At 42.5% G+C, this 12,344-nt stretch overlaps 1 protein-coding gene and 1 pseudogene across 1 annotated transcript in view; both read right to left on the bottom strand.

The window, feature by feature from the left end:
• The window catches only part of SOHLH2 (spermatogenesis and oogenesis specific basic helix-loop-helix 2), a 40,734-nt gene extending 37,837 nt beyond the window's left edge, over positions 1 to 2,897 (bottom strand). Inside the window, exon 1 of the mRNA XM_070380417.1 lies at positions 2,803 to 2,897. Coding sequence (XP_070236518.1) covers positions 2,803 to 2,850 — 48 coding nt within the window. The 5' untranslated portion in view covers positions 2,851 to 2,897. The remainder of the gene's footprint in view (positions 1 to 2,802) is intronic.
• Positions 2,898 to 6,379: 3,482 nt separating this feature from the next.
• On the bottom strand, positions 6,380 to 6,802 carry LOC102275937 (large ribosomal subunit protein eL34-like; annotated as a pseudogene).
• Positions 6,803 to 12,344: the final 5,542 nt, after the last annotated feature.

Below are 12,344 nucleotides of genomic sequence, written 5' to 3'. Positions count from 1 at the left end.
TAACGTGAATAGCTCTATTGCTTCTCACCGCAATATTCTGCTCAAATGCTCAGTTCTAAGTTCTCTAGAATTCCTCAGCTAGTCTTGTGGAGAAAAGTCAAGAGCGAGCTTTGACGGGCAGAACCCAGGTACTGGGGAAAAACTGAGGAGAAGTGGAAAGAGATTCTGAAAGAGATGAGGAAGCAAAGTACCCCTCATGGGCCTTTCTGCAACTTGTAACAGGACACAGAGGGGCAGGATATAAAGCCGATCTGAGAAGAACTGATTCGTTCTCCTGCCAAAAGCTTCCATCTCTGCCCCACAAAATCAGCACACGAGGAACGTTCCTAAATCAGATCAGAATACTGCCCCACTGTCCCCAAGTAACTCAAATTAACTGAAGAACTTTTTTTTTTAAAGCCTTATCACATTTATAAGGTCTAGAAGAGCTTCTAATCAACTTAAATTTGAATATTTATACAGTTAAAAATATCTTGTTGATGGTGTAATATGAGCACAGGTGATGAGAAGTATCCACTGATAAGAATAAAAGGAAAATGAATAAAACGTTCTAGTATATTCAGCTCTGGAAAACTGCCTTTAGTACCTCTAAGATTTTCACCTGTGAGCATCACAACCTGAACTGATGCTGGGCTTCATTTGGTGGAATTTTTTTTTTCTATCTGAATTGTTTACTGCACTCCTTTAACAAAAGCAATACATATTCATTGCTGGAGGTTGGAAAATTCAAAGCAGTCCGAAGAGAAAATAAAAAGCATTTAATTCCAGCACTCAGGGATAAATACCTTGGTGTAGCTCCCTTAAGTGTGGGCTGTTTTTTTACAATGCCACACCATCATCACCCACGCTCTTCATCCACTCTGATTACTGAGATTAGGGTAACAGGCAGGGCACGCCAGTCTCTGCCATTTTTAAAACACTGGATTTCCATTTGCAATCTGTGGCAGGCTAAACCCTTAATTAGTAACAGCAGGTGCTGAAGTGCTTAAAGCAAATGGCTCCTGCGTTTTACTGAGCTGTTATTTATGTCACTCTTATCACCGGGAGCAGCGCTGACAATCAGCAGCAGCTGGGGGAGCTCGTGCCCTGACCGGGGCGCTTGCTGGTCACCAGTTTCTCCAGGAGTCAGGGCTTTAAGCAGCTCTAGCTGGAGAAATGAGCAAGCTGCTCAAAGGGTACAGTTGGGGCTTCAGGGTCTCTTAAGGGTGGAAAGCCGCAATCATCTATGTAATAACTACTCGGGCATGAGATATTTTATTCAGAATTCCACTGTGTGCAGCTCTGCCGAATCATATATCCCCAAAATACTGTTTTTCCTGAGTTTAAATCTCTCTCTCTCTCTAGTCGCTAAGTCGTGTCCGACTCTTTGCAACCCCATGGACTGTAGCCTGCCAGGCAAGAATACTGGAGTGGGTTGCCATTTCCTTCTCCAGGGGATCTTCCCGACCCAGGGATCGAACGCTGGTCTTCTGCATTGCAGGCAGATTCTTTACCGACTAGACTATGAGGGAAGCCCGATAGGTGCTTCCATTTTGAAAGAATTACAAAAACCTCTTAAACATGGTCCACTTCCGAGTGGTAGTAATTCGGTTCAGAAAGCTTGTTCTCAAGGAGTTTGTAGAGACTGGAGTATGTATAACACTCTCAGGGATTCAAAACTCGACACCGCCCAGGTTTCCCTCTCACATTTATCAAGACGTGAAATAAAAGAAAGTCAACGCCAGCTCGCCTTGCTTCCTAGGGTGGGGTGGGGTTGGGTTTAGCTTATGCTTCCTTACTGGTTGCTTTTTCCCTGGTGGCTCAGAGGTTAAACCGTCTACCTGCAATGCAGATAGACCTGGGTTCGATCACTGGTTCGGGAAGGTCCCCTAGAGAAAGAAATAGCAACCCACTCCAGTATTTTTGCCTGGAGAATCCCATGGACGGAGAAGCCTGGTGGGCCACAGTCCACGGGGTCGCAAAGAGTCGGACACGACTGAGCGACTTCACTTTCACTTTCACTTTCCTTCCTGGTGAGCTGCTAATCACCTTTCATTATTATCGAAAATGAGTCACAAAAATGATTCTGCATTTCTGCCGAGGGGATGGTAAATAAGGTGCGCCCCCCGCCCCAGCGCCTCCCCGAGACTGGGGTAGGGGCAGATTTGTGAATAGGGTGGGAGAATGTGGGAGGAGGGCAGCCGCCTTTTCCCACCAATGGCGACGGTCTCGACAGGCGTCAGCCAGTTTGGGGGTCGGGGGTGTGCAAGGACACTCCGGACAACCCGCCAGTGAGCAAAGTGAAAGAAAAAAAAAGGCATCCGAGTTGTGCAGACTAGAGACCTGAAGATAAACTTTCCCGTATTCAAGATGGTGACTAAAAGCCTCCATATCCAAACTGAAACGTGTGGAACCAACTTTTGTATACAGGATTCAGGCGAAAACATAAAAACTGCCTTTCCTGTTTTATCTGGTCACTAGCCCAAGACGTCTCGCCCTCGGGTCGCCCCACCGGTGGTCCGGGGCCCCGAAAATGAGTCTGTGATGGGCGAACGTCGAGAGTTCGAGGGGGTGACTCTGTGACGACAACACGGCCAGGTCCCCTTCCCTCCTCGGGCCTCCGCTCCTGAGATGACCGAGCGCATCCTCGACCTCGAAGTGGGCAGGCGCCCGCCGAGGGCTCCCAGGAGCCGGCCGGGTTGCCAGGGAGGCGTCCTAGACTGGCTCGCGCCCCGCAAAGGCCCCCGGGGTCGGCCCCGCGCCTGCCCGCGCGCCGTTATAAACGCAGCTGCCTCCCCTTCCTCCTCCTCCTCAGCCTCTTACCTGCCCCGGGGTTTGGCCGAACTCCGGGCCGGTAATTGAGGCCGCCATGGCCCGTTGCGCACGTGCGAGTCCTGGGGCAGCCTCACCGCGGGAGGAGCTTGGCAGCCCGCCTGCCTCGTCAGCTGCCAGCCCCGCGCCAATGGCTCTGGGCCCCCAGCTGCGGGGCGCCCGCCCACAGCCCGCCCTTAAAGTGGCCCTGCCGCCCGCCCCACCAGGTCGGGGTGGGGGTGGGGGGGGACTTCCGGGGAACCGGTGGGATGGCGATGGGCCGCCCCAAGGTGCCCTGCGGGGCCTCAGGAGACCCTGTCACTAGCGGTAGCCCACCTACAGTTCCATTCCGCTTGCCCTGGACCTCACACAGCTCAGGCCTGGGGCAAGGACATGTCTAGAAAGTCTTCAGTGTCTTATGGGAACCCTTTCAAGTTTAAATATCAGGAATTAGCAAACTGGATTTTTCTTTTTCCAAGACCAAGGGATGGTGGATCCCTATCCTATTCCAAGGATAGGGATGGTGAATACTGATTATAGTGGTTTATTTCCAAACTATTAAGAAACGTCCTGTGAGTCAACAACACATATCGTCCTCATTTCTCAAGTGAGAAATCTCCAGGCGGGGGCTGCTATGAAACCTGTTTTGTTCAGCCTTGCTAGACATTTTATTGAGATCCACTGAATGCCCCGACCCCTGAGGGATCCTTCCTCTTGTCTTTACCACTGTTCTTGGTTTCTTTCATTGCTAAAAACTTGGGGGGGAGGGATGTCACTTTGGATTTGGCTAGACCCTTGATCTTACTTGAACACATAATACACATGTGCTCGACTTGACCCACCGCCTCCCATCTCTGGGCAACTGTTTCCTGAGCAGATGGTGGAGGGGTTCTGATTTAGATCATGACAGCGAGCATAAATATAACAGTGGTTGCCCATGATTTTCATGCGAAGAAAATGCAGGTGAATTTCTGATGGGATCATTCTGCATTATTGGAAGATAATTTTAATAGATATTAAGAAAGCTGTAAATGGACCATAAAGAAAGCTGAACACCAAAGAATTGATGCATTTGAACTGTGGTGTTGGAGAAGACTCTTGAGAGTCCCTTGGACTGCAAGGAGATCAAACCAGTCAGTCCTAAAGGAAATCAGTCCTGAATATTCATTGAAAGGACCGATCTTGACGCTGAAACTCCAATATTTTGGACACCTGATGAGAAGAACTGACTCATTGGAAAAGACCCTGATGCTCAGAAAGACTGAAGGTAGGAGGCGAAGGGGACGACAGAGGATGTGATGGTTGGATGACCTCACTGTCTCAATGGACAAGAGTTTGAACAAGGTCCAGGAGTTGGTGATGGACAGGGAAGCCTGGTGTGCTGCAGTCCATTGGGTTGCAAAGAGTCGGACAGGACTGAGTGACTGAACTGAACTGAATTTTGGCTCTATCAGTTTTTCCAGTTAATCAGGCACTAAGAGTGTTCAGCTAAACATCTGTGAAGCAGTTAGCTTGCCCAATAATAACATAGGTGAATTCATCCCCAGGCATTGAGGTAGGGGTGAATTCAGACAGCATTAAGCACCTTCCCCAGTCTGGTAATCAAGTTTATCATTGACCTAAAGGTCTAGATTAGCAAGTCTGATGCTAATAGTGATGAAACCATTGTGGAAACTGACACAGTCATTGCTTTTAAACGAGTGGATGATGACAAAATTTATGCAAGAGGAAGTAATCATTTCCTGTGATGGAGGAAGCAAAAAGGTGACAAAGCTCTTCAGTATCAAGAATATAAGACTCCAGGTTCCATAAGAACCAATTTTGATATTTGAGAAGTTTCCAATTTCCTAAAAGAACGAAGCTTACTCTGTAAATGACCAGACATCTATGGAAACGAAATGACACTCACTGGGGGCAATTTTTGTCTCTCAAGAAACAGTTGTCAACATCTAGAGACAGTTTTTTTTTTCATTGTCACAACTAGAATCTAATGAGCAGACATCAGGAATATTGCTAAACATCATACAGTGCACAGAACAGCCTCCCAGAACAGAGAATTAATTATCTGGCCCTAAATGTCATTAGCACTGAGGCTGAGAGGCTCTACTATAAACCTTCTGAATTATAACACAGAATTTTAAACCATTTACCTTCTTTTTCACCATTAACATTCTTGAATCATACTTATTTTTATTAGTAGAGATAAATGGACGGACGAACTCTTCCGGTGGTCCCCTAGAGTAACAATATGCTAGTCATATTCTTGATGGAAAGCTGAATACCAAGAATTATAAAATATACAAAAAATAATAGAATAATTCTATATAGAGAAATATATTTTAAAACATACTCAAAATTAACAATTCAAATTCCTTAGAAAAGTTTTCCAATCCTTTAAAATTATTAGCATTCATATGCTATATGCATTGCATATAATGCATATGCTATATGCATTACATTATTTCCCCCCAAACTAAATTAAAATTATGTATTTCTCACAATATTCAAATTACAAATAGGTTTGTAAGTAGTACAGTACACATGGTCTCCTCAAATGAACTCGTGAAGAACCTATTCTTAAAATATTTGGAAATTTTCCATCCAGATATTTTCTAGAAACTGTTCTATACTTGACTTGTTCTCAGAATCAGAGAAATTTAGAATTTGATAGGAACCTAGGGATTACCTGATTGTCCTTTCTGTTTAAAGATGCTGAGGCCCAAAGAATGCTCTCCTAAGTAGGTAGGACTGTAACCACACAGATTGAAAGCCAGAGACTTAACTGATTTCAATCATTTTTACTAATAATTTTTTATACTTCAGTTCAGTAGCTCAGTCGTGTCCAACTCTTTGCGACCCCATGAATTGCAGCACGCCAGGCCTCCCTGTCCGTCACCAACTCCCGGAGTTCACTCAAACTCACGTCCATCGAGTCAGTGATGCCATTCAGCCATCTCATCCTCTGTCGTCCCCTTCTCCTCCTGCCCCCAATCCCTCCCAGCATCAGACTCTTTTCCAATGAGCCAACTCTTTGCATGAGGTGGCCAAAGTACTGGAGTTTCAGCTTTAGCATCATTCCTTCCAAAGAAATCCCAGGGCTGATCTCCTTTAGAATGGACTGGTTGGATCTCCTTGCAGTCCAAGGGACTCTCAAGAGTCTTCTCCAACACCACAGTTTAAAAGCATCAATTCTTCAGCACTCAGCTTTCTTCACAATCCAACTCTCACATCCATACATGACCACTGGAAAAACCATAGCCTTGACTAGACGGACCTTTGTTGGCAAAGTAATGTCTCTGCTTTTGAATATGCTATCTAGGTTGGTCATAACTTCCCTTCCAAGATGCACTAAATTCATGTTTTTTTTTTTTTACCAACACTCACAGTGTTTATTAACAGGAACAATATAACATAGCCTCTAGGAGAAAATACGTTACAGTCCGTATTTTAATGTTGTCTAAAATTCCAGCAATCACTGACTTCCAATTATTTTCAGAAAAAGTGATCAACTAAAAACTGTAGTGTATGTGTGGGGAATCTCCAGTTACCACAAAAACCAAACCTGTACACTAACAAACCACAATAGAAGTGAACAGAACGAAGCGTTTTGATTTATTACTCAAAAACAGTTCATTTTTTATTTAGCTTTCTGACTTTGTGCTTGTGCTTTCAATACTTTAACAACGATCTTCTGCTTTTCAATAAGGAAAGCGCGCTTGATCCTGTCGCGGACACATTTAGCACACGTGGAACCACCATATGCTCGGCTGACGAAGATTTCTTCGTTTTAGACAACCTCATGAGAACTTTTGGTCTCACAGCACGAACGCCTCTCAGTCGGCCTGGGCACACACTACATGCAAATTTTGGTGCTTTCCCAACCTTCTTGGTATAAAGGTAAACAATTCTATTACCAGGGGTTCGGGACAGCCTGGTTTTGTTAGAGGCTGTATTGTAGGACAGCCTACGATGGTACGTCAGACGCTGCACCATCCTGAAGGCCTCTAGATGCCGTCCTCTAAATTCACTTTTAAAATACATATACTTTTAAACACTGTGTCTGCAATATTTTGGAATACTGAATCCAAGAGTGTACCATAACTTGACTGTTGAGTTCCACTGTAGAATTGTAAACAAGGATATGTTTATACTCGTAACTAAGGAAGGTGACCTTTGCTTCCACTTTTGCCATTTTCCCCCATCTCCTTTCAGGCATTTCATCATAGAATAGCTAGAATAATCTTTTAAAATAAAAGTCAGAGTATTAACTCTTTCTCAAAACCCTTCTGTCAGAAAAAACATTTAAATTATTTTCCAAGTCTAACAAGGCTTTATATCATCTGACTCCATCAACTTTATCTCTTACCATTGCTAGGACCTCTCATGACCTCCTCTTCTTCCTAAAATACCAGGTAAGTGCAAAGCTAGAATATTTTGCCCTTGTCATCCTTCTGCTTGGAATGCTCTTCCCCAGGTTTCTCCATTTCATGTAGATTTGTTATGATGTCATCTCTGTGGATACTCCAATTAGAATCTAACCCCTCCATTTTTCTTTATAAAATTTTTCTAATGTTATACAGCATATATATGTTTTTACTTGTTTTTCTCCCCTCTCTAGAAGAGGAAATTTGTGTCATTCACTATTACCACCTTGGCGTAGAAAAATGCCTGGCTCATAGCAGGCACTAAATATGTGAATGAATGAATGAAAGTCATTTCAGTAGTTGATTGGTATACACTGACTTGGATTCTTGTCTTTCTGCCTCCAAGTCTACAACCTGTCCTTTATTTCATAATGCCACTCATTTCATCATGGAAAGAAAAAGACAAGGTTTAGAGGAAAGGAAAAAAATATTGCAGGCACCAAAATGACAAGCTTGGTATCTCAAAGTTGGACTGGTATCATTGTGTTGGTGGTGGCCCAGGAAATGTGGATAGGTCAGTTTTAATCTCATCCCTTCCTCATTTAAAGTGTGCAAGGCTCCTCTGCTTATGAAATTAACTTCTCATTCCTCAGTGAGGCACTAGGGCACACATTCTCTTGCCCCTATCTGGCTTTTAAGATTCAGCTTTTAATCAAGTCAACTAGATTAAACTAGATGAAGTGAACAGGATTCCCTGACAGTGTCTTGGGATTCTCCCCAGCGTAGGAGCCCCATGACCAAAGTGGCCTCTTTCTTGAGACTACAGTGCTGAAGGGATGAATCACCTGAAGCCTAGAGAAGCCCGGAGCCAGCTTCAAAGGACAGAGCAATGTTGGCCAGCGACCACTGAGAACAAAGTTCACTGATTTAGACACCACGCTGGATATCTCTTCTGACCCTCCCCAGCTGCTCACTCATTTATCCCTCGGTTCTGATTTCAGCCTAAAAACTCTCCCTGTTATCCCTATGTCAAAGAGGCTAGGACCCTTTCTGTTCCCATGCCTCCTTTGTTTCGCTCAGTTGGTTCTCCCAGCCTGAAGGCTCATCTCTGACAACTGCATAATGTAAAGTTTATTAGTACACTTACCCCTGAACTTTCTCATTCATCCTGGCTTGGGGGCTCTCCCATGCTACTCTCTGACTCAAACTTCCCTTTGGTGGTTAATTTGGGAAGACAACAGGAAAATCCCAAGGTATTCTCAACTCTGTCTGACATCTCTGCTTCAACAATTAGAATTCATTGTAAGTAGCATGATAAGGCAGAGATTGTTTTGTTTAGGGTGCAAAACAGTTCATTTTGCTTCTTTTCCTAATTTTGCTTAAATTTCAACTGTAATAGTATATGCTTTAAAATAACATTCCTTTAAATAATATGATAAAAATAATCATTAAAAACAAAGGAAATAATGGTTATCTGTGAAAGAATAACTGTATACGTATAACTGATTCACTTGATTTGCTTACAACAGAAACTAACATAATACTGTAACTCGACTATACTCCAATAAAAATCAATTTTAAAAAGCCTTGATATTTGCCTAAGCCACTGAAATGCTAGAGGAAAAAAAAAACAATAATCTTTATAATACAAAGTAACTTTAATAATTTTTTATTTAAATTTTATTTTATATTGGTGTTGAGCTGTTTAACAATGTGTTAGTTTCAGGTGTCCAGCAAAGTGGTCCAGTTATACATATAAAATAACACATTTTTACTTTATTGTGAATAGTTATTCACAGAGATTTCTTTACTACACTTGGTATTCTGCTGCTGCTAAGTCACTTCAGTCATGTCCGACTCTGTGCGACCCCATAGATGGCAGCCTACCAGGCTCCTGTCCCTGGGATTCTCCAGGCAAGAACACTGGAGTGGGTTGCCATTTCCTTCTCCAATGCATGAAAAGTGAAAAGTGAAAGTGAAGTCGCTCAGTTGTGTCCGACTCTTCGCAACCCCATGGACTGCAGCCTACCAGGCTCCTCCATCCATGGGATTTCCCAGGCAAGAGTACTGGAGTGGGGTGCCAGTGCCTTCTCCACACTTGGTATTCTAGCATGCAGCATACAGAGGGTGATCAGTAAATATGTTTTCCCAGTGAATTAGGAACCATTGCCCTTAGGCAGTGATGAAGGTCAAAGAATAGTATCAGCTTTTAATGATGCCTTGCAGCCAATAACACTAAGATGTGACAGTTTTCTCATCGTCCAGTATACCAGTATACTTTCAACAACAGAGTTTAGTTTTATGGAATGAGTCTTTACTAGGAAATGTGGAGCTAAACCAAAGTGATACTCTTAACTATGGATGAGGGGGATTGCGTCACTCAAGGTCCAGAGTGAGGCTAGGCACTGCCACAGTGACAGTTCTGAGGGTGTAGTTCCAGGTAACCACACAGCAGAACCATTAAAAGCAGCTTCCCTGGAGTCATTGATTATGGCTTTATTGTCTGAGATCAGTAGTTACAAAGCCGCACAGCTTCGTTTAAGCCACAAAGACTGCGGACTTAAAGTCCTGTGGAATTTCTACATCACAAACATACTAGACAATCTTAAAGAAGTCTCTGGTATTGTGAAGGTGGCTGATAAGGTGAAGGAGAAAAAATGATGTTCACACTTTCCTTGTGAATACTTACATGTATACTAACATGAGTTAAAGTCAGCTGGAGAAATTTTTATTTATTATGAAAAATTTCATACATATATGTACGTAATAGATGTACAACATAAAGTACACGAGTGTATATGCACCTACCACCCAGCCTAACAGACACTCAGTAATTCTGAAGTCTTTGAAGTACCTCTCCCCTTCCTGGTCTCCTTTGTCTTTCAAGATATGAATATTTATCCTTTTTATTTTATTTTTAAACTTTAAAATATTGTATCTTTTTTTTTTTAAACTGCTGAAACCTGAATGGATTGTACTGAGAGAAAAATAAGCCTCTGTGTGAAGCCCTTGAGGTCTAGAGTTGTTTCTTATAGTCATAATGCAGATATTGATAACTTGAAATTAAGTGCTGCGTTAACAAAACATTAATACTAAAACAACTCGCGTGGCATTAACTTAGCAGGTCTGCAGTGGGAGGGAGGGACACCAAGTCTGGGGACCCCTATTATACACAGCAGATTAAGTGCTTTCCAAAGCTGTGGGTGAAGGCAAAGAGGTGGGAAAACTAATAATGATGCATGCCTGATGTTACTGGCTGCCTTTGACAAGGCAGAAGAAAAAAATGAGCTTGGGATGTCATCCGCCAGTTTGCAAGGAACAGGGTATAGAGAGAGTCTCAAGGAGAGCCCAGAAATTTGGGGTCATGAAAGGGTTGGAAATGCCAACTACTTTTAGACCTAAAAAACAAGAAATAAGACCTAGAAGGGTTGTGTGCAACAAGAGGCCACTAGGACAGCCTGTGGCAAAGATCAGACTATGGGTATTGACTTATGCCCAACCATAGATCCAAGGTAGCTGCCATTTAGTAGGTAGAGAGATACAGGCCAATGAAACAAATCTTGCTCTAAAACTGTCATTATTATACATGGAACTGACTACTATTTTAATAGAGCTATATTACCCAAGAAACCATAAACATGGACTAAAAGGCTTTTGACTACTTGAGCTAAGAAGCCACTGTCTATGGGAACCCAAGTTTTTTCTAACAGAAAATAAGCTCTAAGAGCTGTGCATCTCCAAAGGGGGGGGCCTCTAACCCCAAAGCACACTTCAAATATGAACAAGAAGATTGAAAGGGAAGAATCTTTCAGGGAGTAGAGTTATAGACCCATTTAGAAAAATAAACAAGGACACTCCTATCCAGAAGCGGAATCACAGCCTGATCCAGGAACCTACCCCATTAATAGGATTCCATAAATGTTATGGATCAGAGATGGTGTGCGGTCTTCTTTTCTGAGTGGAAGTGCTTATGGGTTCCCCTCAGACACAGATTGGTATATTCCATGGTTGTTTGAGCCCAAACTGTATTTGGCTTGGACTGTACAGCATTTGCACAAGGCTTTAAAGAGCCTCCCTTGTGGCTCAGCTGGTAAAGAATCTGCCTGCAGTGTGGGAGACCTGGGTTTGATCCCTGGGTTGGGAAGATCTCCTGGAGAAGGGAAAGGCTACCCACTCTAGTATTCTGGCTTGGAGAATTCCATGGACTGTATAGTCCATGGGGTCGCAAAGTGTCAGACATGACTAAGCAACTTTCACTTAACAAGTGGTATCCTAGAAACCAATGGATGAAAGAGCAAGAGATTCTGTTTAGTGAAAAAATTATTTTGGTTCTGTTCAGTGGACTAGAAAATACACTGAGTTAGAATCGCTTTAAAAATACCAACTGAAATTCTAGAATCCGACTCAATGATGGAGGCAGGCCAAGGGCCATTACTATCAATAAAAGGCTGAATTTATCTCTAAGTAGTTTCAAAGAAAGATATCATTATCTGCTGAAAACAATATCCAAAGAGTTGTAAGCTTTACTAAAAATATTGTTTGATACGATATTAGTGAGCACAGGCTGCTTGAACAAGTAAAATCCAAATCTCAGTAATTTCACATAGTCACTCACTCACAGAAAGATTTACTTTCCATGTACCCCATAATCAAATGAGAGCTAGCAAGGTAAGAGAAATGGATTTGCTACATGATTTTAGTACTTACTTTTACCAAATTAAGATAACAGAACTGTCTCAAATAAAAAAGGTTTCCCCCCTCCCTTTCCCTATCACATGCTCATAAAGGTAACTTTGAAATCCATTAGTTCTTCTTTTTTTAAGATTTAACCAAAATTGTGATTTTTATATTGGGGAGTAGCAAAAGGATAAAGAGAGAAAAAAAATCCTTATGTACTATAATAAGAAAGTCAATCGATAATGTTTTAAAACTTAAGAATCAAGAGAACAGTTTGCACATATTTAAAAATATGGAAATAAATGTCCCAAAGGTTGAAAATGTAAAATAACTGACCCAAGAATAGAAAGTTGGAAAATGAAGGACACAGGGAAATGATACAAGGAAGTTTTGGAGATTCAGGGATAATAAGTAAGGTGATTGTGCTAGTCCTAGTTTATGGGCGGTTTTTCCCCAGCATCCTGTCCAATTTAGCAATTTTTCTTGTGAAATCAATTAGCTCCATCTTCATTC

This window comes from Bos mutus, chromosome 12 (assembly GCF_027580195.1).
Source record: "Bos mutus isolate GX-2022 chromosome 12, NWIPB_WYAK_1.1, whole genome shotgun sequence".
Classification (NCBI taxonomy): Eukaryota; Metazoa; Chordata; class Mammalia; order Artiodactyla; family Bovidae; genus Bos; species Bos mutus.
The sequence above is the reverse complement of the archived record's forward strand: the minus strand, read 5'-3'. Positions and strand labels throughout refer to the sequence as shown.